Here is a 24262-nt window from a genome sequence, read left to right as displayed (position 1 = left end):
AGAGGTTTGGTAATGCATTACAATTAGCTTTCTCCCACACACCTTCACTAAGCAGAATAAGGAATTACTGAAGCCTGGGACATGATCCCTTTACATGTAGCATGTCCACCTCAGTACAGAGATGTACAGCCTCCATATTCCACCTCTGAGCTCCTGATGATGGTAACTGAAGAGGTAAGTCACTTAAAAATCACTCTGAAGACTTTGCTGGAGAACAATTGACTGCAAACAACATCCTAGTTAGGTAATGGCAACAGAAAAGACATTCCAACATGTTGCTAATAAATAAGATTTAATTTTCCAGCAGCCCTCATGATTTCTTCCCAGCACACATTATAAAGTTAGTTGAATCATATATGTAAGCCCCAATATTTTACATTAGTGAGACTGAAACTAGAGGTAAGTTTCATTAAAAAAAAACACATAAAAAAAACGAATTTAACAAGTGTAAGGCTTAGCTGTTTCTAAAGAATTATTCTGGTAGTGTTTAAGAAAAATAATCAGACCTAGAAACAATCCATTAAGGTGCAGTAAACATTATGATTATAGATGTGTTTGAACTTGTCACAATAATGGCATTACCGTTCTATAAAAACCTTTTAAAAATCCAGTCTCTCAAGAATGTAAAAATTGTCTTCAGAAACCTGGTTGGGGACTTTCTCCAACCCCTCCAGCCAGCTGAAATACCGCCCAGCTCACTTCCTGTGCAAGGCTGTCGGCACTTTCCTGAAAATTAATTAAAAGTGATTAGAGGGGAAAGACTACTTGCAGCTAACCCTGAGGGAAGGGGAGGGAGCTTCCTGATTGGTTTCACTAACAAATTCAAATGAAAACTTTTTTTCATCTTTCAGTAGCAAATTCTAACCACCTTAAATACACGGAAAACAAGTCAAGTCTCCCAAATAAGGTAAGTTCTTAAATCAGATTATAGTTATTCCAAAACTGAATAAATTTAATAAAACATAGTCCTTAAAGGCAAAACACAGCCATAATTATCCTAAGAGTAAGTAACTCTTAAGGCCCCAGATAGCCTCTTCACCCTGCCAGGAGTATTTATTCTTTATATTAGAGGCCTGGTGCATGAATTCATGCATCAGTAGGATCCCTCGGCTGAAACCGGTTCTCTGACATCCCCAGAGAGGTCCCGGATTGAGAGGGCGCAGGACAGGCCAAGGGACCCCACTAGTGCATGATCAGGGCTGGGGGAAGGCTCCAGGGCAGCCGGACCCCAGCAGCAAGCTAACCTACCGGTCAGAACGTCTGCCCCCTGGTGGTCAGTGAATGTCATAGTGACTGGTCAACAGGCCTTAGCATATCATTAGCATATTACGCTTTGATTGGTTGAACGGATGATCGGACACTTAGCATATTAGGCTTTCATTATATAGGATTCTGGGATGGCCTAAGGCTTCTGCAGAAAAGCTGCCAGCTAATGTAGTATACATTAATGGAAAATGTCTCCTTCTGAGCCCCTATTCAATAGACTCTATTTTGCCTTCACTATGCAAATATTTTTATCTAGGGTTTAAAGTGACAGAAAAGGATGTGTGAGAGGGCAAATTATTAATATCCAGATCACAAAGACTTGACCCTATCACAAAAACAGCAAAAGCACAGAACAAGGCTGTCATTTAAAGGAAATACTTCAAAAAACAAATTGAGAGTCGAGAGTCAAACATGAATTTCAGAAATGGACCGCAATCGTGATTGTTTTCATGAAACAACAGGGATTATGTTTTTATAGGAAAAAAAAAAACAGATAATAGTTCAACATGTGTCAAGCTAAGTACCTATTAGTTATTCATGCCACAATTATAAATATGACTTTTATGAACTATAGAATAAATCAAAAGAAAAATACTTGGGGAAAGAATCTAAGTGGGTGTAATTTTGTACAACTATATTAACAACCGCTGATGAAAATAATTTTGTAATCTTAATATGAACTTAAAGGCTCCATAAACAAATCTCAGACATTAAATGCTTAATTATCACAGTGAGATTGCAACACTATTAAAGTAATTTTCACCTCCTACTACCACCCCACACTACCTGTTATTATTGGGTTCTCACTGCACATTTTTTCAATAGAACTGTATCAGCTTACTTGTGAGTCTGCTTCTGCATATACTCGGACTATATCTTCTGTACCAGAGGGCCGGACAAAAGCTCGGGAAAGCTTGTACTTCTTCACCAGGTCATCGATTGCCTCCTGTAGTCCTGGGGGTGTGACTGCTTTCCTTTCAGCATCCGTGGTGCTAATAACTTGCCTGTCTGCAACCTATGCACAAGCATTTCATGCTTGTTATAATTTCATTCCTATTTCAATTTAACAATAACAGAGCTACATTTCAGCTTCTTGTACACAAAAGTACAGCACAGAAAGTAAAGTATCAAATTAAGCATACAATGAAATTGCATTAAAATTTTATAATTATTTCTGCCAAAAGCAGGGTTGTTGATTTCAACTTTTTTTCTGTTTCTTCAGTCTACAAAGAATTACCGTTAACAAAAAGAAATAACATTTCCACATACTGTCTTAAAGCTAATTACCACTAAAATAACGGCCAATAAATACCGTATGACTTAAGTCATTGATCAAATTATCTTAGGTTGCCACTTACGCTTTTTAATTACCTATTATGTAAGAGGATCATGATGAGAATCTCCTTGTGCCCCAAACTAATCTGAACAATCAGCAGCTATTTCTGTGAACTCTGGTAGTGAATGTGTAAACTGGTATAAATCTACATGGAAATCAATTAGCCATTTATCTTAAATGCCTTTTAAAAATTCTCTCCCTTTGAGCCCACAGATTCTACTCAGCATCTAGCCTGAGGAACTATTTTTACTCGAAATGATAGGCTATCCAGGATGTGCTTCAAAATAATATGGGGATGTGGAGAATGTAGAAGGCACCACTTAAAATCTACCGAAGCTGGGTATACAGAGGTTCATTATGTTGTTCTCTATATGTATGTTTTAAGTTTTCCATAATTTCAGTGATATACAATTATAATAGATTTGGAAACCAAATACTTCTCAAACAATAGAATGGTTAAGAATTATTCCGTAATCTTTAAAGATATGAAAAAATACAGGTGATATAGGCATTATTTTCCATGTAATATTTATGTTTAGAATGAAATACAAAACACTTGGGAAACATTTTTATATAGTGAGATTTGAAATAATAGGTTTTAATTTTTTAAAAAATTTTAAAATCTTGCTCACACCTTAACTTTGAGCTGTCGGTTTGGAAGATCCGTATAGAGAGCATCCCACTGTTGTATAGTCAGCCCTTTCAGAGCCAAGATTGCCTCGATCACCAGCATGTCAGAAATAGCATCACCAGCTGCCTGCAAGATAGAAGACAATGGAAGGAACCATTCAACTACAAGGAAAGATTAGATGTGAATGTGTCTTAGAAAACGAAGTTTCTTGTGCTTCCTGCTCCTCCCCCTATGCAGCAACATTAACTGGTGTGTATAAATTAAATACTGAGGGAAACACAAACTAGCTCTTAAAAAGCTTGCCTTTCATCTTCCTCCTTAGCTATAAAATGAAATTACATAACTCTTAAGATTCCAGCATTAACTCAAATTTTTCTTTATAACTAGATGCCTTTTGAGATATACCGTATGGAAGGCATCATGCAAGGACATGAAGAAATAGGAGCTCTGGTGTAAGACACATCTGAAGTTGAAGCCATGTTCTGCCACTTATTAGCTCTAAGCCTTTGTTTCTTCATATATAAAATGACAATTATAATAACCCTTCTCCCTGTGTTACAGCAAGGATTATACAATGCAGTATGTAAAGTGCCCAAAATGTGCAAGATGCTCAAATGTTACTTCCACTGCTTTGCTTGTTCTTCCACTGCCATTAGCTACACTCCAATCCCACCCAGTCTGACCCACGAGACAACTGATTGTTCTTCCTGAATTTCGAGAAAATAGGTTTTAAAAAACATAATTAGTCATATATATATATATATATATATATATATATATATATATATACATACATACATATATATATATATACACACACACACTCAGAGGCTGAATCTAATGAAATTTTTCATCAAAAAATGTAGGGCAAGGGAAGCACTTCAATGTTCTGTCTTGGGCATTTCAGTGTAAATCTCCACTGCATGTGCCATGGTTGTGAGGAAGCTTGCAGGACTTCACCACTTTAAATTTTTATACAGCCCACTATTCTGTCCACCTTCTTTATGAAAAATGTGAAAGTAACCAAGACCCCACCAGCCCATCAGTTCTAACCTGGTTAAACAAATCAATAATGTTTTCAAGCATCTTAGCAGCTTTCCTTTTCTTATCTTCTAATTCTTCTGCTAGCTGTTTTATCTTCATTTCAGCAGTTTTACTAAACAACACCTGCAATGAGAGCATACACAATCACAAAACTACCGCAGGCCCAGTCATAAGTACTATCATGCTAAACTGCTTTTGAAATTCTCAATGAATCTGAAGAAACTGAGGGGAAAAATAATGGCAGCTTTACAATATATGGAATTAATGTAAGATCAAAGCAAAACCCAAAAGATATTACTAAGGAGAAAAAAGGTCCTTTATGGATTATAAAACTGGTTATCAACATTTAAAGAGCTGATTACAAATACCACCTTAGCAAAGGTGATCACACAAATGGGTTCATTATGTTTGTCCCTCAGCCAGCTAAATCGGCTCTGTGCAACCAGGTTTCTTAGGTGGATCTGTACCCATTTTACCTGAAGTACATAATTCATTGCAACTAGTATCTTTTTGTCCTAAAATTAACACTGTAAGCTAGGCAGAAGTAGAAAGCGCACTCCACTCGCCTATATCACATTGTGGCAAATAGTGCCATAACTATTTATTACAACATACGTCACATTCCTCAAGATTTCTGTCATTTTGAAATGCCTTTCCCATGATTTTAGTGCCTTCATCAGATGCCCACTACTGAGGAGGAGCAGCATACCAGGCTCAGCCACTTGCTAAAATACTTACTTGTTGGTAAACTGAGGTGCAGCTGGTCACTTGTTTGACCAGTTGTAACAGAGACATTATAGCCCCAAAGCCTAAAATATTTACTATCTACCCTTCATATTCATTCACCAACCTCTGCATTAGATCACTGAAGTTATCTTTTAGTTGTATTTTCTAAGAACTTATTTTCCTTCTACTTTCATTCATTGCCTCTAGAAACCAATTTTGAAATTCATGAGGAAAATTATTTGACCTAGATAACTTTTTGTATTGGGCACCTCAAATCTATTTATGAAATGAGGTAAAGTGTAAAAACATCTAAAGAAAAATTATATACTTTATAACTATACTAAAAACCATTTTTACACATTAAAATTGTGAGTTTTATGGCAGGCGAGTTATATCTCAAAAAACTTTTAAAAACATTCTGTCTGCTAAGAGAACCATAAAAAAAGTATATGCTTATTGCTAATTACATTTCCAGTTGTTTATAACTTAATCCTCAAACTATCCAACACTTTTCAATTTACCACACCTACTATACTTTTTACCACCTATGGCCAGTTGAACAGAATATTTTTAAATGATGTATAGACAACCAGCTTATTAAAAAATTAAGATGTGCATTCTTATAAGTAACTATACTATAAGAACAAATCAGCATTATTTCTTCACTCTCAAAGGAAGATCAACCAAATAATCAAATTCTATTACCATCCCAGTAATTTCAACAAAGAATTTTACCTATTACTAACCAGATACAGAATCCCCATCATTAAAAAAAGTGCCAGCTAAAGTTGTAATTGTTTAAGAGAACTTACTGTGCCATGCCCGTTTGCTTCAAAATAAATTCCAATATCAAACTCCTGAGCCTTGTGGTGCAAATGTTTTACACCAGTTTTAGTACAATAGACTGGTACCTATAACATATTAAAAATTAATAACAGCAATTATACAATCAGCAAATTCATTGTGTACCTACTATTCAGGGATACAATAGGGAACAAAACCTGGAGCTTAATCTAGAGAGGAAGACAAAGCAGTTAAAACCAAAGTGGTAAGAGAAGGCACTTAGAAGCACAAAAACAAGGGGAAAGCAAGGCGAGAGAGATGAGGATGGAGGACATGATCTGTTACAGAAAGCTCAGTTTAGCTACAGGATGAAGAGTGGCTTAGAGTAGAGGTTTACAAGCTTTTATTATAAAAGGCCAATTATTCTAGGCTTTGCAACCACATTGTCTCTGTTACAATTGCTCAACTCTCATTATCTGTGAAAACAGCCACAGACAACACAAAAACAAATTAGCATGGCTGTATTCCAATAAACCTTTATAAATGGGGCAGGCTGGATTTGGCCCACAGACCACTGTTTGTTAACCCTCAGCTTAAGAGGGGGCCATTAGGAGTTTTCTATGATTAATCCCAGTAAGAAATTATGGTGGTTGGACTGGCAACAGTGGTTTAAGGCTTGATAGTGCAAAAATACAAAAAGATTAAGATCAAATAAGATGGGCATTTGATTGGATTTAGGAAGCCTCAAGAATCGTTAGAGCTAAAAGTATTTAATTTATTAGAAAACTAGAGGCCCAGTGCATGATTTAATCATGCACCTGGTGCACCAGCGGGCTGGCTGTCCGCCGGTGCACCAGGCCTTCCGAAAGCCTCCTGCGCGGCGGAGGCTTTCGAAAGGCCTTGTGCCGGAGCAGACAGCCGGCCAGCTCCCCCGCGATCAAAAGCCAAAGCGGGGGAGGCTTTCGAAAGGCCTTGTGCCGGAGCAGACAGCCAGCCAGCTCCCCCGCTTTGGCTTTTGATCGCGGGGGAGCTGGCCGGCTGTCCGCCGGTGCACCAGGCCTTCCGAAAGCCTCCGGCGCAGCCATGGCACAGACACTGAGTTCGCGGCGCCACTGGCGCCGCGAGCTCAGCGTCCTGCTGGCCCAATCAGCTACCCCGGCCACCCTGAGTCCCGCCCCCTGCGCCTCCTGCTGGCCCAATCGTGGGTGTAGCGGAGTGATGGCTTGGGCACACTCTTCCTAGTCCTCACCTGCCCACTGTACTCATTTACTTTAGCTATCCAGATACTACAGGAACCTGGCTTCACCATTCCTACTTTAAAACGAATGGCAAGGCAAAAATAGCAAAATGCAGGAACTTAAAAAGGGATACACAAAAGTTAGAAAAGATTGCAGTAGCTGGTGAGAAAAAGAGTCAAGGCAAACAGACCCAATTTTGGCCATGAACCTCTTAACACTTAGAGCAGTGTCATACAGATGGTGGTCATCTGGTGGACATTGGGGAAATAATTAGAAACAGAATCTATCAACCCAGAAAACTTTTAAGCCAGATTAGTGATACACATCACAGTCAATCTGCTAAGAGGCTACAAAGACAGAAAGTCCCTCTTTTTGCATCAGGAACAATTTAATTTTTTCTTGTAATTTGTAGTTAGCCTCACATGGACAAAGACTCAGTTTCATGCACAACAACCTATTCATTTTTATGAGGTTATTATTTTCCACACAGAAATATCTTACAAAGGAATTAAGAAACTGCCAGAAAATGGAAATGGTTCAGTACCTTCATAACTTCTTCAAGATATCGTGTTGAGCTTCCATTTGCATATGCAGTTTGTACAACGCCAATATTCAGACTTTCTCCAATCTAGACAACAATGAAATGACCATGCATCTAAAGCAAAAACACTACAAAAGCAAACATACGTTCTAAAGGATACAAAGTGATCAACAAATTCAGCAGTGCCTTATTTTATGCAATACATAAATGACTCAATCAAAATTTACATATAGGCCAGAAAAAAAGCTACAATACTTCTGGGCACTATTTAAAACAATTCTACAAGGAATCTTTTATAAAGAAACCTGTGGTTTCTTTATTTTTATCTCTTTAATTTTTTAAATAAAAAGTATTTATTGAATTGTTGAAGTATATCTTTTCCAGATCATAATAATTACTTCCCATTCATCCTATAAGTCTAGCCAGAGATTTCCAAAAGATCAAAACAAATCTCTGAAGATGAGATTTCCTGTTTAAGCCTGAGGCTTTGGGGATTTATGGTGGAACTTCCATTATTAAAGTGTCAGTTATGAAGAATTCAAAACTTCATAAAGCTTCAAATCATAAAACTTTGCCAATATAAGGAAGCAAAGAGTAACTTCGGATTCCAAAACCAGTTCTCCAAATTTGAAATGTCTAGAATAACCATACCTTTTTGTATTTTCCAGTCACACATGTAAGGAACTTCCCATAAATTGTGCCTTTTAGACATTCAACTGACTGCTATAGATGCTATAGAACTATTTCACCAGTAATTCTAGTTTTAAAGGGCAATCACTCCCTGCCATACCTCCAACAGGAGCTCTTTAAGGAAACTACTAATGAGCGTTGCTATCTTGTCTCCATCAATGAGATGAAAGTGGCCATCTGCATCATAGTAGTAATAAACAATTCTGTCTGCATCTCCATCAAAGGAACAGCATCTTTCATTGGGTTTCATTTCTATTCCTAGTACACAATAATTAAAAATGCATTTCAGTCTAAAATATGGGAATACAACTCAATATTAAGTTTTAGGTTTTTTTCTTATCCTCTCTAATAAAATGGTAATATGCAAATTAAGCATCACTCCGCTACATAAGCCACGCCCACCAGCCAATAAGGGAGAGTATGCAAATTAACCCCAATCCAAGATGGCTACAGCCACAGAGAGCAAGGTTTCCCAGGTAACAGAGGAAGCCAAGCTTTCCATAGCCGTTGCAGGCCTAAACCTCCACTCAAGCTACAAAGTTTAAATTATAGAAGGTAAACTAATTCAAACAAATGGCGGCAGAATGGAGCTTGAGAGAGCAGGCCAGGGTTGCCAGCGGCAACAGGGGAAGCAAAGCTTTCCACACACCCTGGCCGGGCTCACCCGCTTAAGGCTACAAAGTTTCAATTGTAGAAGGTGAATTAACTGCCACAGAAATGGCTGCCACCCCGGAGGGAGCAGCAGGCTTGGCTCCGCCCCAGGCTACAAAGTTTCAATTGTAGAAGGAAAATAAATTCCAGATACCAGGGCCTCCCCTTGGGTTGCCAGGGGGCGTGGCCAGCCTGCAAACCACCACAGGCCCCTCGCTCAGGCTGCCCCACACCCTAAGGGAACCCCCACCCTTATCTGTGACGCCCTTCAGGGCAAACCAGCTGGCCCCCACCCGTGCACCAGGCCTCTATCCTATCTAATAAAAGAGTAATATACAGATTGATCATCACTGCAACACACAATATAGCTGCCCCCATGTGCTCAAAGATCCTGCCCCCATGTAGACACAAGATGGCCACTACAAGATGGCCAGCAGGAGAGGGCAGTTGGGAGGCACCCGGCCTGCAAGGGAGGGCAGTTGTGAGGGACCAGGCTTGCAAGGGAGGGCAGTTGGAGGTGATCAACCCTGCAGGAGAGGGCAGTTAGGGGTGACCAGGCTGGCAGAGGAGGGAAGTTGGGGGCAAACAGGCTGAGAGGGGAGAAGTTAAGCATCAACCAGGCTGGCAGCGGAGTGGTTAGGGGGTGATCAGGCTGGCAGGCAGAAGCGGTTAGGGGCAATCAGGAAGGCAGGCAGGCGAGCAGTTGGGAGCCAGCAGTCCTGGATTGTGAAAGGGATGTCCGACTGCCCGTTTAGGCCCGATCCCAGTAGGATGATCCCACCAGGATTGGGCCTAAACGGGCAGTCGGACATCCCTCCAGGAGTCCCAGATTGGAGAGGGTACAGGCTGGGCTGAGGGACAACCCCCCACTGTGCACGAATTTCGTGCACCGGGCTTCTAGTTCTAGTTATAAGAGGACATTTTTTCACTAAAGTATGATCACAGCTGGTCTTATGTGTTACATGTAAACATGTCCACTATGATTATTCAAGAAATAGTTAAAATTATCCTTGCAAATAAAAACCAGTGTCTTAATCTTCGAACAGTATGCAGGCTTATTGGTAGTTTTTACAGGGTAAATTCACAGCTAACTGAAAAAGAAGCATTCAAAATCTATCTATGCTGAACTTGACATTATGCTAAAAAAATATTCCACTTTATAAGCCAGCTGGTTTGGCAACACAGGTTCCCATATAGTTGCTTAAAAGCTACAGGTATTTCTGAATGCAATTTATCTAGTCCTATTATGTCCTTTACATATAAAAAATAATCAGCAACAGATGAGGTATGTGCTTTAATTTAATTCAGATAAGGAATGATTTATTTTTCACACCATCAGTAACAAGAAGCTGATGTTTCTATCTCTCCCTCTCCATTCCTCTCTTAAATCAATAAAAATATATTTTAAAAAACAAAACAATTATAGCCCATGAGATAAATGGTTTCTGTAATTTGCATAAAATTATTGAAACCTCAGCAACTGTTACAAATTTATTAGATATAAGGACATTAACATATTGCCAATGCAACATGAAGCAACTAGGCAGTGAATATGAATTTAAGATTGACTACAGGGTACAACACAAGCTCCATGAAAGTCAGGGCCTATGGTTTGTTCATACTATAGCCCCAGTGCCTACAGCAAGAGAAAAAGAGCCCATGATTTAGTGAATGGATAGATCAGGGCCTGAGAACTGAACTGCAGGTAAAGTAATAGTCAAAACTAGCAATCAATGAAAGGGAGCTTAAATTGGTTAAACTGAAAATTTAAATGCTTACTACAGTAAGGCATAAAGTGATGTTAATGTGAGAAGCCACTAGATAAGGTCTGTAGAATTCTGAAGAATGCAGTCCTATCTTAGGGTGGAGCCAGTCCACGTGACATGAGGTAAAGAGAAGACAGATTCCAATATTTAAGGGAAATCAAAGCATTTTAAAAACGGCCCTGGCCAGGTAGCTCAGTTGTTTAAAGCATCATCCCAATACATCAAGGTTGAGGATTCAATCCCCAGTCAAGACACAAGAATCAACCAGTGAATGCATAAGTAAGTGGAACAACAAATCGATATCGCTCTAAAATCAATAAACAAAAATTAATAAAAATAAATGTTGGCAACTAATGCAATTAAACACACAGACACACAGATCAAACAAAACACATCTGCAAACCAGGCTAACAATTTTGAATCTAATGCAGCTAAATATAAAAATCTCTTACTACAACTACAATCTGAAGGACATTTCTCCCTCCTAACATGCCCACTGTGGAAAACACTGATTTTGGAAACATGTAATTCAGCAGGAGCATTCTCTTTCCATAGTGTGTCTAATTCAATAAGATGAAAAATAATGCTACTTAACTATTGCTATTCTTTAGATCAGTGATTCTCAAAGTGTGGTCCCCAGACCAGCATCATCAAAAAGCCCTGGGCTCTTGATAGAAATGCAAATTCCTGTGCTCTACAAACCCTATGTAGACCTACAGATTCAGAAACTCTGTGGGAGAGCCCAGGAATCAGTGTGTGAACAAGTCCTCCAGATTACCAATTTCTGATTTTGCTTTCCCACTCCACACGCTGCAGGAGTCCTGTGACTCACAGGCAGAGCAGTCCATGTTTGGAATGGCACTGATGAGTAGGAAGGTGCCCAGATGTCTACAAGTGACACAAAGACTAAATGCATGACTTCTCATTTGGCCACTTCTGTTTATAAATGAGATTGGTTTCAAAACTCCAAAAACAAATTTACATACCTTGTGGAGGTTTCTGATGACTTTTCACAAAGTCAGCCCCACATAAATGATTGAGTTTCCCTGTAGTCCCAACATTAAACAACTGAATTGACAGCCCCTCGGAGAAGTAGTTTTTCATTTCTCTCAGCTTCAGGGCCCCTATGCCATTTGCACAGTCAACCTTAAGTGATAGACATTCGTCACCACTGCAGAAAGCCTTAAACGAAAGACACAGGGAGAAAAATCTCAAGTTCTAAAGATAAGAGTGAAACATAAGGCATGCATACGTATATGTAAACATCTTCCATTATTTCAATTAGCTCATCTATTTTAAACCAAGACACAAAAGGGCACACATATTCAGATGAAAATCATAAAACATCAAAGTAAAATTTTAAAATACCCCTTTTTGAACACTTTGACACAGGAACAGTTTCAATGACTGAATGACTTATGGAAATAGTATGTTAAAAAATTTAGTTTCACAGCTGAAAAGTCTTTTTTAAAAGGTTTATTAGTCATTGCTAGAAAAAAAAGGACTGCTCTCGGGGTTAGAGTCTAAAACCCCAGCAGCATAGCTAGATAGAACAGACAGACATGACCACTGTCATCCCAGAGTTTTGCAAGTGTTTATATACATCACATACGGGGAAGAAAGATGTAAGTTGTTTTGCAGAGATTTACATTAGCTATAAACGAAGGGATGGGAGAAGTGAAGCGGGCCAGTTCTGGATAGGCACAGAGTCCAAATCAGAAGTGTTTGCTCCCTTGGATAGGTTATGGGCAAGTAGGAAGTTCATGTTAAATAAGCAGAGGCTCCTGGGGTTCAAAAATGCCTGGCTATTCTCTCTCTAGAATAATTGCAGAAATAGCACCTGGAAATTAATCTGAAGTTCCAATAGACACCTGTCAATGTGAGCAGTCTCTTGTTAGCTGGTCCACAGCTGTTAATAGGCTAACTGCTATGTTTCTTTCTCTCACTCTATGGGCAATGTAATTTAATTTAGAACATCTCAGAATTTTTTTTTTTTTTGTCAAGCTTTATTAGATTTAGCCTCAATAAAGCAGGTCCCTTAGAAGTAATATAGTCTATATCACATGACAGTCTTTCAAAGGTGGGAATGAGCAGTAAAACATCTGTCATTCTCTTCACAGCATATAACACCACTCGGCATTTTTGTTTGTTTTTTCTAATTGTCAGTCTCCTCTCCTACCCACCCTCATCCCAGAATATAAATTCTGAGAGCAAGGGCTTTGTTTTGCTGTGCCTGACAATAACATACACTCAACATATATTGATCAAATGAATTACACTCCTCAAATCTCATCCAGGTTTAACATGCCAATTCCCTTAACAAGAAAATCTCAACAGTAAGATGCCTCAAGTGTGATATCAATAGCACCTACTTAAGAATAAACTCATCTGAATGAATACTTATAACCACAAGAAAACCACCATGTTTGTTCCCTCAGTGATCTAAGGATGTGTTACATGCCTTGCCAAGTAAATGCCAACACACAGTTAGGATACGAGGACCAGACCTTGTGTAGTCCTGTAAAGAAAATGATATGCCGAATTTTTGGAAAAAGGAGAAGTGACAAACGATGTAATTAACATTCAAGTTTTCACCTGTTTGGTAAGTTCCACAAAGGCCTTGGAGAGCTTCTGGTAGTAACCTTCTGTGGTTGCCTTTCCATACTGGCCCTGGGTATTCCGGCAGTACACCATGTAGTGCAGCTGCGGCGTTGTCAGCAAGCCGTAATCTGTCACAGAATGAAAGAAAGCAATGTACCACATTTCTTAATAAAGAAAGAAGTTTAAATGGATTCATACGGGAGGAACTGAAGGTGACAAAATACAGTTCAGAAAACACAAAATGCTAAATTTTAAAAGCATAAATATCCACTGAAATCATTACAAGTGCATGTCACATTGTAATTTATAGTAAGAAATATGTATTTGGTCTTTGTCCCTATTCCTGACAGAGCTTCTAAACTCCTGTAATTTCTTAAGCAAAGAGAGCAATATGATGTCTTTTATTACCTTGAAAAAGTGTTATTTGGGCCCTGGTCGGTGTGTCCAGTGGTTAGAGCTCTGGCCCAGGCACAGAAGAGTCAGTCACAGGTTAGATTCCAAGGGCATGCACCTTGGTTGCTGGTTCAATCCCGGGCCCGATTGGGGCTTGTGCGGGAGGCAACCAATTGATATACCTCTCTCACATCGATGATTCTTTCCCCCGCCCCTCTCTCTCCAATCGCTCCCTCCCACGCTCTCTAAAAAAGCAACTGAAAGAATATCCTTGCTTGAGGATTTTTTTTAAAAAAGGTGACATTTGGAAAGCCCCTATGTACCTAAGCATGGAGGCTGATTTCACGTGATTAGAGGGTTGGTACCTTCAGCCCTATGCCCCACCCCCAACTTCAGAGAGGGAGGCTGAGAGGCTACAGATTGGGCTCAGTCACCAATGGCCAATGATTTAGTCATTCATACCAATGTAATAAAGCCTCCATAAAAACTCAAAAGACCAAAAGGCCAACGTTCCGGTTGGTGAACATGTGGAGACTGGCATGCTCAGAGAGCATGGAAGCTCTGAATCCCTCCCCACACACCTCGCCCTACGCATCTCTTCAACCTATCTGTCCCTGAGTTAAATCTGTTATAATGAGCTAGTAACCTAGTCAGTAAAATGCTTCTCTGAGTTCTGTGAGCTGCTTTAGCAAATTAACCCAACCCAAGGAGGGGGTTGTGTGAACCTCCCGATTGGTCAGAAGCCAAGATGACTGGGATGTGAAGTAGGTGGCGGGATGGCAGTCTTATGGGACTGAGGTAGGATCAAGCACTACCCCCAGGTAGATAGTGTCAAAATTCAGTTAACTGTTTGGTGGTTACAAAAAAATACACTTTGAACACCAACTCAATTCTAAAAGAAATATGAACTACTGATAACGAAATCACTCAGTATAGATAATAAAAAAAACAAAACACAACAACACAGAGCAGTACAAAAAAAGTTGTAATTGAGTTATATTTCCAATAACATTGAAAACTACATAATTCAGACGAACACTCCTACAAACAACCAGAAATGCTAGATTAAAAATTTCTTTTTAAAAGTAAATGCAGTACCAACAAGTTGTAGAGGAAGCAGGCCAAAATCTATTTAAATAGAAGAACTCCACAATTAGAGTCAAGGAAACTAGTTTTATTCTCTGGGCATTCCTCAAAACTTGAAATTGAGCTATGGTTTTCAGTGCAAAAAAAGTCCATGTTGGTCTAAAAGGGGGAACCCAGATGAAGGCCAGGCCCTCTTAAAGCTGAGGCCCCAGAGGACTATTCTTCAGTGCAAAGTGAGTCAAAGTGAATCAAAAGTGAGTCATGGAGGGGAAGAGATCAACCAAGGAACTTGTATGCATATGGGCATAACCAATGGTCACAATGCAGGGGGTGGAGGGTGGGGGGCATGAAGGCTGGGGCTGGGAGAGGACAACGGGGTATGGAAAAGGGAACATATGTAATACTTTCAACAATAAATAATTAAAAAAACAAAAGTGAGTCAAGCCCCAGCTGGGTGGCTCAGTTGGTTGGAGTGTCACCCTGTACACCAGAAAGGTGGCAGGCTTGATTCCCAGTTGGGGCACCTACCTAGATTGTGGGCTAGAACTCTGGTCAGGGCGGCTACGGGAGGCAGCCAATCGATGTTTCTCTCTCTGTCTCAAATCAATAAACTTCTCGGGTGAGGAGTAAAAAAAAAAGTCAAAAGTCTCCTCCCAGAAAAGCTGTCTTGGAACTCAGCACAGCAGAGGGAAAACCTACGGCTAAAGAACATAACCACAATCACAGGCCTCCCATGGATTTCCAACCCAAACTCCCATACCCACACGGGTCTAAAAGAACCTTGTCATCAAAGAACCATGTCATCAACCAGCCAGGTAGTACTCCCAGCAGAAGCAAACATTAAACTCTGCCTTCACCATAAACCTCAAAAATGTCCCACAAATAATTTGTTTTTTAAGAAAAACAAATAGCTTATAGTAAAACATCTAAACACACAAAAAGAGGCAACATGAGCAAGGAACAGGAGAAATAGATAGCAGAGATAGGCCAGTATCCAATAAATATTCATTCACGAAATCTGTCAACCGTCTTCAAAGTCACACACTAGAGTTTGCACTGAAGGCGAAAAGTCATTTTAAGTTCTTGGCTGTGGTATAAGGATTAGAGGAGAGGAGATGGAGGAACCCCCCAAAATAGGTAAAAGCTTAAGTCTAAGGAAGGGAACTGATAAGGAGGAGAAAAACTATTTCAAAAGGCATACTAAAGGATGAAACAAATTTTATGACCAATATCAAAATTACCAAATAAACATTCACTAAATGACTATATACAGTTAAAAAGCATAACCCCTCTGTTCCACTGACCAACCCAGAAACATAGAAGCCATTCTTCACATCCCAAAATCCTTTGGATTAAATGTTAATTTCAAGTTCTTCCATTTCTCTTGCTATCATTACTCTTGCACAAACTTCTGCACAGTTTCCTCGCTGTCTCTTTTTCTTTCTTACAACCTTCCTATCTCTCGCTACACAATAGCCAGAGTGACAGCCTTAAAATCCTTCAGTGGAGACCCACTGCATCTGGACTAAAACCCAAATCTTTAGCATGACCTATAAGGCTTGGAATGACTTGGCCCTGCTCACCTCCCTAATCTTATCCTCCACTAGCTTCCCCCAATGCTCCTTGAGCTGTAGCTCCATTAACCTTTTGTTTCCTGAAATACACTGAAGCTGAAGAGAGAAATGAAGGAAAGGTTAAAAAAAAAACAACTCATTTTTTTAAACTAAAACAGTAACAAAGTGATGCTTCTAGAGATAGAATCAAAGTGTTGAAAATAACCATTTTAGGAAGAACACAGTTTTGGGCAGAGTGAATGTAAAGCAGGGGCAGCCACCTAATGGGGGCAGCATTGCACACTGAAGACCAACGCACTGCACACTGCAGGCTGAGCCATTGAGGGGGTCATGAAATCCTCTCAGACACATCAGCATGTCTGTATTTTCTAAAGCAATAGATAAATGCATATCGTGTAGTACGGGTAAGTAGTATGTATGGAAACTTTTATCTCAGCTATATATACAAGCACACATACACACGTCATACCAAATGGGTTTCTTACTATGGGTTGAAATAAGTGAAATATAGACTACTAAAGGGTTGTACATAACAGGCATTCAGAAATGTATGATGAATAAATAAATGAGTAAATAAAAGAATACACGTAGCTGGAGCTATGGCTCTCAGACATCAGGCAGAGTGAGAGAGAGAAACGAAGAATGGCCACATTAAGAGAGAGGGTAGAGGAGCCCACAGAGAAGACCAAAAGGAACAGTGGCCAAGGAAGCAGAAGCTTATAGAAAGAGGGAGGCCAAATTATGGACAGCTGCCAAGACATAGACTGAAATAATAATTTCAAAACATAAATTCAAAGTTATTTTTAGGTTGCAGATCCCTTTGAGTATCTCACAAAAACTATGAGTCCTCTCCCTAGAAACTAAGTGTGTGTGCAGGCAACACTCTGCATACTGTATTAACAGGGACACAGGGTGTGGGCAGCTTAACCAACCACCACCACCCCCCGCAGGTCCCGGGCCCAGGTTAAAAATCCCCACTTTTATAACACCCACTGGATTTGACAATTAGAATTCAGGTAAGTGTCAGGAGGCATTTCACTGGAGGGGCAAGGATGGAGACTGGCCTGCAGTAGGTGAAGTAACGACTAGAGGAGCAAAGAGAGAAGTGATCTAGGTGCACTATTGGAAGAAGCCAGGTTATCTGTGAAGGCAGGGTAGACACAGGACCTGGAAAGGAGGCTGAAAGGTAAAGAGAAGAAATTTTTAAATGAGAACAACCTAATACTAGGAAAGTTCACCTCCAAGCACAATGGGTTCATTGTATTCACATGGGGCACAACCTATATAAGAAGAGGATTCTAGCCTCCATTTTGTTGCATTTAATACTTCCCCATTTGTTAAAAATAGGGGGGAAAACCCCAAACCACCTGTCAAAACTTAAAGTCATGATTACAAGTAGACCAAAGATATTTTCCATCCCTACATGACAGGCAACAGCTGATTCCACATGTGATCAGCCATTAGGGAATGAATACCTGATATTGACAAAAACTCCCCAGGATGGACTTCTTCAAGTAACTTCAAGGAGTTTTATATCAAGAAGTTCAGCCTTACTAAAGACAGTTGTTTAAGATCAGTGTTTCCTACATGTAATGTATACATAAAATAAAATATGCATGCCCAGAAAACTTTTTTTTTTCATTTTAAAGACTAGTATTTTATATCCTAAAGTTCATTTTTTAAAAACTTTATCTGTACTTTCAAACCTTTCTAAAATAAATATGTATTACTTTTATCATTTTTTAAAAAGTTTTTTAAAGATTAAATTAATTTACAACTTAAGATAACTACATACCATGGAATTGACCTCCTGAAACAGTGATGCCATCTATTACAGACTGTGAAAGTTTCTCACTGCTGGGCCTAGGAGAGAAAAGGGGAAAAATATTACCTCCCATCCAGAAACCAACAGGTGGCTAGTTCTGAAAGCTAATGCTGAAATTTGTGCTACAAATATCAGAATAATAAGTTCATTGTATTTGAACTGAAACCTGTCAAGTATGAAAACTCTGAAAAAAATAATTTGGGTAGAGTATGAGTAGTCTTTTACAATGTTATTTCTTGGAAAGATACTGGCTTTTAAATGAATTTAGAAAACAGATATAAAGGATGCACTAATTACACCCATACCCAAATACCTTGTCAAGTTTGACAATAACTACACATACTGCCTAAGAACAGTAACTAATACTGCAGCACTGGGTATTAAACTATCAAGGATATAGAACTCACTTTTCATTTAAAACATCAGAACAAATTATCTACCTATCTGAAAATAAAGATCATTATATGAATGCCTTGTAGAAAAAGATGTTCTGTATCATTTCAACTAGTTAATAGGCAAGAGGCAAATACATGTGGGATGGCTTTATTGTGAGATCATTTGCTTCAGAACATAAGTCACTTGGCTATTTCTATTACCTATAAATACCAGTGATCATGGAATCAGTGGTAGCTGGAAGTCCCTCTGATAACACACTTAAGGGTAAAACACCAGCGCAAGGCAATAGGAAATGGAGTAAAAATTTCCTTTAGAAAGCATCTCTGGCTTAAACCAGATCTTATGTAAATGTGAATGCTTGTTTCAAAGCACACTTTTAATCTAACATTTTACAAAAATATTTTTGTAAAGGAAGGTAAAGGCTGCCAAATATGAAAAATTTGTAGAAATAAACTTAACATTTTACAGTGAACTCCAGCATGGGAAAATAATATAAATATATGGGCCAACAACACGGGATTATAAAATAAATCTCTAAAAATAATGAATTAAAATCATGTGTTCTTACTCCATAGGGGAAAAAGTAAATCTAGAAGTACAGGGGGGAGACATTTGTTAATTCTCTCGTGCCAAGAAATATATTATTCTGGGTACATTATTTCATGTAATCCTCACAAAAACCCTATATTAGGCCTGATCATCAACATTTTATCGATGAGCAAAGGGAAGCTCCAAAAGGTTCAAGTGGAGAGTAAGTGTTGGAGCTGGTGTTCTGACTCCAAAACCCAAGCTGCAGTGCTGACCTAGTTCCTGCGTCTCCTACAAAGGCCGGGCAGGGGAGAAGCCTCTCGGGCAGTTCTGTCTTTCTTCCCATTTGTCATGGGTACCAAGACTGATACAATCACTTATACTGAGTTCCCAAAGCTGCTTTCACCACTAACTCGATGGTCACCTGGTATCTCTACCAATCACCACGAAGGCATCTTGCTGCAGATCCACTGCAGCTTTCTCGCTGATGTCCAGCAGCACTCTCTGCACATCTTGCTCCTCAGCATTTGCCAAACAGGTAGCATGTTCCTCCCAGGAAGGTGCCAGCATTTCACCCAAAGGATCAACCAATTTGACACCATTGTCTTCCTTAAAAGAAAAACGATTGATAAGCCATCTGTGCATATTCAAAAGGGTGAGTTGAGGAAGTAAACTCAAGCTGTTTTTTCCCAACAAAAGACAGTGATGGCTGAGAGCTTCACCAGTGACCCTTACTGAATGCCAGACCCCACCTAGACTAGGTGTTTTATACTCATAAGCTCAGTAAATCTTCATGACCCCACACACCAACCTAATGATCCCATTATTATTCTAATCTGACAAAACAAAGATTCAGATCAAGTTATTTGCTTATGTTCATACAGCCAAGAAGCGTCAGTGCTGATATGAAAACATCAAGTCCATCTGCTTCTTTCACCCAATAGACTAAACTAGCTGTAAATGGCCGCCATCTGTGCTTTAACCACCCGCTAACTAAGGCACAGCTGGAGCAGAGTGAGGCCTGGAGTCCTTCTCACTATGACTTTAGATTCTAAGCACATCCTGGCCATTGAGTCAACCAGTGGGTGGTACAGAAGTTGAAAACTGACTCCTAATTCTGTCCTGCTCAAATTTCTGGGGGAAAAAAGTACAGTTTGAGCAGCGGTCGCCAATGGGTGGTCCGCAGACCACTGGTGGTCCATAAGGTCCAAAAGGTTGGCAACTGCTGGTTTAGAGTGAATGTCAACTGAAGAAAACAGCTCAGAATTGTTTTAAAAAATGCAATAAATATGAGGTCCTGCCTACAAATCATTAATAAATTATGGCAATTTAGACATGCATTTATAGTAATGCACATTTAGAAGGTGGACAAGCAAAGTCCTCGTGTTTTGGGGAAGAAGTTACAATCCTACATAGCTTTAACTTACTTTTGATTTAGCTACAAAGGCAAAAATCTCATGCCCTAGTAACCAAACAGAAGCATATTATTCAAGTCATGTATATGGTGGGGCAAAAGTAGGTTTACAGTTGTTCGTATGGAAAATAATACAATAATAATAACACAAGAATATATTGTGTTTCGCATACTCACAACTGTTTTTGCCCCATCCTGTATTAGTGAGCCACAGAATAAAAGTGTAGTTGTATCAAAAGGAATCTATGTATATAAAAGGCTAAGTGACTGGCTGGTAGCTATGATACACACTGACCACCAGGGGGGCAGATGCTCAATGCAGAAGCTGTGGAGCGATAGCAACTTTTCAGAGTGCCATCTCACACAACGGAACCCCTCAGGGGATGTTGGATTGCTGGTTTTGGCCCAATTCCCACAGGCAAGGCCGAGGGACTCCACCTGCCGGAGGGACCCCGCTCAATCCACAGACACCCTTCAAGCTCTGGCGCCACCCCAGGTGCCACCTTCTAATTAATTTCCTTTCAATGTGCACGAATTCCTGCACCAGGCATCTAGTACTTTGATAAAAACTTGTCATAAACACCAACACCATGAGCCTCATCAACATTTTGTCCAGAGCTCACTTTTGGATCCTGGAGCCTCCTGTTTGGCTGTTTCTTCAGAACAGAAAACTATTCCCTAGCTATTAAAAAAACCTGTCTGAAATTTTTCAAAATGTACTAAGTCTTTGCAAACGTTTGCCCTTTCCCCACCTTGCTTCTAATCTCTCTAATTTCTGAATTGAGAGAGGTAAGATTTTTATTACTGATACTGTGGCAACTAATTTGGAAGGACATTCTGTTATTTCTCTAACGTGGACACTCCCCCCAAAATAACAGACTCACTTCATTCTCTCCACACCCTCTAATGAATCATGAGCCATATGACTACTCATTAAGAAAAAGCTATTTCACATCCAAAGGCACAAAACGACGTAATGGCCCATTCCTAGAATTAGAATTTGAACACTAGGTCAAACTGCTCAGACACATTAAGGTTTGGTCTTGTAAATAAAGGTTTGCTTTATTGACAACTAAATGCATTACCTCAGGATTGTGTGATGCTGTTACCATGACTCCTATTGTAGATTTTGTCTGTTTTGACCGAAGAACAGCTAATAATCCCATGCGAAACATGACATGATCAAGATGTTCTGCTTTTATTCGAAATCCAGCAGTCCCATATTGAAGAATGAGTCCACTGGGCTTGGCATGTAATGCTGAGTGTTTTGTAATAGCATCTAAATCCATGTCTACAAGATTAAGGAATATTTTTCAGGCATATTAAGAAATCTTTCAAGGACCATTTGCTTCAAAAACTGCCACCCCACTGAAACCGGTTTGGCTCAGTGGACAGAGCGTCGGCCTGCGGACTGAAAGGTCCCAGGTTTGATTCCGGTCAAGGGCATGTGCCTTGGTTACAGGCATATCCCCAGTGGGGGGTGTGCAGGAGGCGGCTGATCGATGTTTCTCTCTCAGTGATGTTTCTGGCTATCTCTCTCCCTTCCTCTCTGTAAAAAATCAATAAAATATATAAACAAAACAAAACAAAAAAACTGCCACCCCAAACTGATAGGCATGCCTCATTTTGAAACCCCCCCCCCCCAAGATCCATTTTTTAAGAGAGAAAAGAATGACAGAATAAGTCCTGGGAGTTAGTTGTATCTATAAAATCTTGCCCCAATTATATTTTCTACTCCAGGGCAGAGGTCAGATTATTTCCAACTCATCTCCCATTTTGGCTCTAGGGATATCCCTGGACTTGGGACGAATTTAAAATGGTCCACTCTCAACTAAAATGAAGATTCCACAGCAAGATTCCTAGACTACAACAAGATCAAAAATCACCTCATTTTACAGGTGGAACAGCTTAAGCCTGGGCCTCAGTTAAATAAGCTAAATTTACTATGGGAAACTGATGACCCTAAAGCCCAAGGTCATGCTCTCAAATGGACTGGACCTACATATCCAAAATATCTGGGAAATCTGTGTAGTTCCTCTGTAATTCTTCCGAGCCTACAGAGACTATTCCCAGGTGAAAAACAAAGGGTAACAGTCTCCTTCCTCTCCAATACCTTACAGGGGATTGTTCCATTCTCATAAGGGAGAATCAGGACACACTTCTAAATTAAACTCTGGCCCAGCCAGGTGGCTCCCCTTGGTTGGAGCACCCTCCCACACACCAAAAAGGTTTAGAGTTTGGTTCTGGTCAGGGCACATATCTAGGTAGCTGGTTCTATCCCGCTGTGTGCATATGGGAGGCAACTGATGTTACTCTCCCCCTTCCTCTCTCTCTCTCTCAAATTAATGAACATATCCTCGGGGAGGGAGGGAGGGAGGGAGGGAGGGAGGGAGGGAAGGAAGGAAGGAAGGAAGGAAGGAAGGAAGGAAGGAAGGAAGGAAGGAAGGAAGGAAGGAAGGAAGGAAGGAAGGAAGGAAGGAAGGAGGGAAGGAAGGAAGGAGGGAAGGAGGGAAGGAAGGAAGGAGGGAAGGAAGGAAGGAGGGAAGGAGGGAAGGAGGGAAGGAGGGAGGGAGGGAGGGAGGGAGGGAGGGAAGTAACATCTTCCATTTACCTTTCAATTTTAAAAAAAATCAAACATCGGCCCTTAGCTCTCCAACTTTACTTAGTCCACTCAGCCACTTCCTTCTCTGGAATACTCCAATTCCAAGTGGAACTTGGGGCTTCCAACCTCAGCGGCAGGTACTCCTCAGCCCCTGGGTCAGCCCCATTTCCAATTAGCCCTGCGATGGGCAGCAGCCCCACCACAGGCACACCCTGCAGCTAAGGCGGTTCGGTTCCAGGCAATAAACAAGCAATGCCAACGAAGCCAGTCCATCTCTTTGCTGGTGGAGGGCCCGGCCTTCAATTTGTAAAATACATCTGTGGAGCGCAATAAAGCTAAGCGCTCTGAAATAAGGTATGCCTGTACCTTGTTTTCTTTATTGTCCTTAATTGCTTCAATGAACAAAAGTTAAAGGAAATGGTAAAAAAAAATGTTTTGTTCGGTTGGAAAAAAAAAAAAAGCTGGCGTTCGCCAAGCTGACTTAGTTCGGTCCAAAGTGATCAAATCTCTTTCCCAAGCATGAACACATTTTGTTAGAAATTGACCAGCGGGTAATGTATCACGGTTATTCATAGGGCGTAAACCAGCCCTGTAAGTCCAAAAAGCCTTCTTCTTATTAAGATAAAATGCGTCCACCCCTTAATGCGTTTTACGTGCTCAAACTACTTTGAATGGGTACGTGAAAGCTTTATGAAAAGCACTTCCAAGTCCACAGCGTCCACTCTGGAAAAGCTGAGTGTCCCCTCCCTCCATTCCCTCTTCGGCACCGAGGCTGCTCCCTTCTCCTCCCGGCCCGAGGCCCCGAGGCCCCGAGACCCCGAGACCCCTGCCCAGGCCGGGGGACGCGCCGCCCAGCGCGAGACCCCGGGCCGGCCCACCCCGTTCCCAGGCACAGCGGGGGGCGGGGGGGTGTGTCCCGCGCGCAGCAGGCTGGTCAGTCCGTTAGCCCACCCACCAGCCCGCGGGTCGGCCGAAGCCCCGTGGACCGCGACGTGCCCTCTCGCCGCCCAGCCTCGGGGCCCCCTCACCTCGGCCAAGAAGACTCGCCCGCACCCGCGCCCGGCGGAGAAGCTGCCTGCCTCGCGGCGCGCCGGGCACCACTCGGACGCTCTCGGAACCCGCAGACGTGGCCCTGCGTGGCTTCCGGCTCGTCGCCACGCCCCTCGGCCAA

At 40.7% G+C, this 24262-nt stretch overlaps 1 protein-coding gene across 1 annotated transcript; it reads right to left on the bottom strand.

The window, feature by feature from the left end:
* Positions 1-168: 168 nt before the first annotated feature.
* Positions 169-24230, bottom strand: PGM3 (phosphoglucomutase 3). Its single transcript, XM_079779881.1, has 13 exons — positions 24120-24230; positions 21575-21780; positions 19500-19684; positions 18122-18189; positions 13268-13401; positions 11659-11854; positions 8356-8513; positions 7569-7652; positions 5816-5914; positions 4287-4400; positions 3237-3359; positions 2108-2281; positions 169-726 (listed from the first exon to the last, which is right to left on the bottom strand). Exons 2-13 carry the CDS (start codon positions 21776-21778, stop codon positions 637-639), a joined length of 1629 nt encoding a protein of 542 aa, XP_079636007.1. The 5' UTR covers positions 21779-21780; positions 24120-24230; the 3' UTR covers positions 169-636.
* Positions 24231-24262: the final 32 nt, after the last annotated feature.

The sequence above is a fragment of the Cnephaeus nilssonii genome (genome assembly GCF_951640355.1).
Source record: "Cnephaeus nilssonii genome assembly, chromosome: 9".
Classification (NCBI taxonomy): Eukaryota; Metazoa; Chordata; class Mammalia; order Chiroptera; family Vespertilionidae; genus Cnephaeus; species Cnephaeus nilssonii.
This window is presented reverse-complemented; position numbering and strand designations above follow the sequence as displayed.

What these genes read in the sequence shown, in the direction of transcription:
- PGM3 (XM_079779881.1), bottom strand. Translation starts at nt 21,778, where the DNA reads ATGGATTTAGATGCTATTACAAAACACTCAGCATTACATGCCAAGCCC. An exon ending in TTCAGGAGGTCAATTCCATG is followed by an intron (nt 13,402 to 18,121) that starts GTATGTAGTTAT and finishes ATTCTGTGACAG; the next exon opens with ATTACGGCTTGCTGACAACG. An exon ending in ATCTTGAAGAAGTTATGAAG is followed by an intron (nt 5,915 to 7,568) that starts GTACTGAACCAT and finishes AATATGTTATAG; the next exon opens with GTACCAGTCTATTGTACTAA.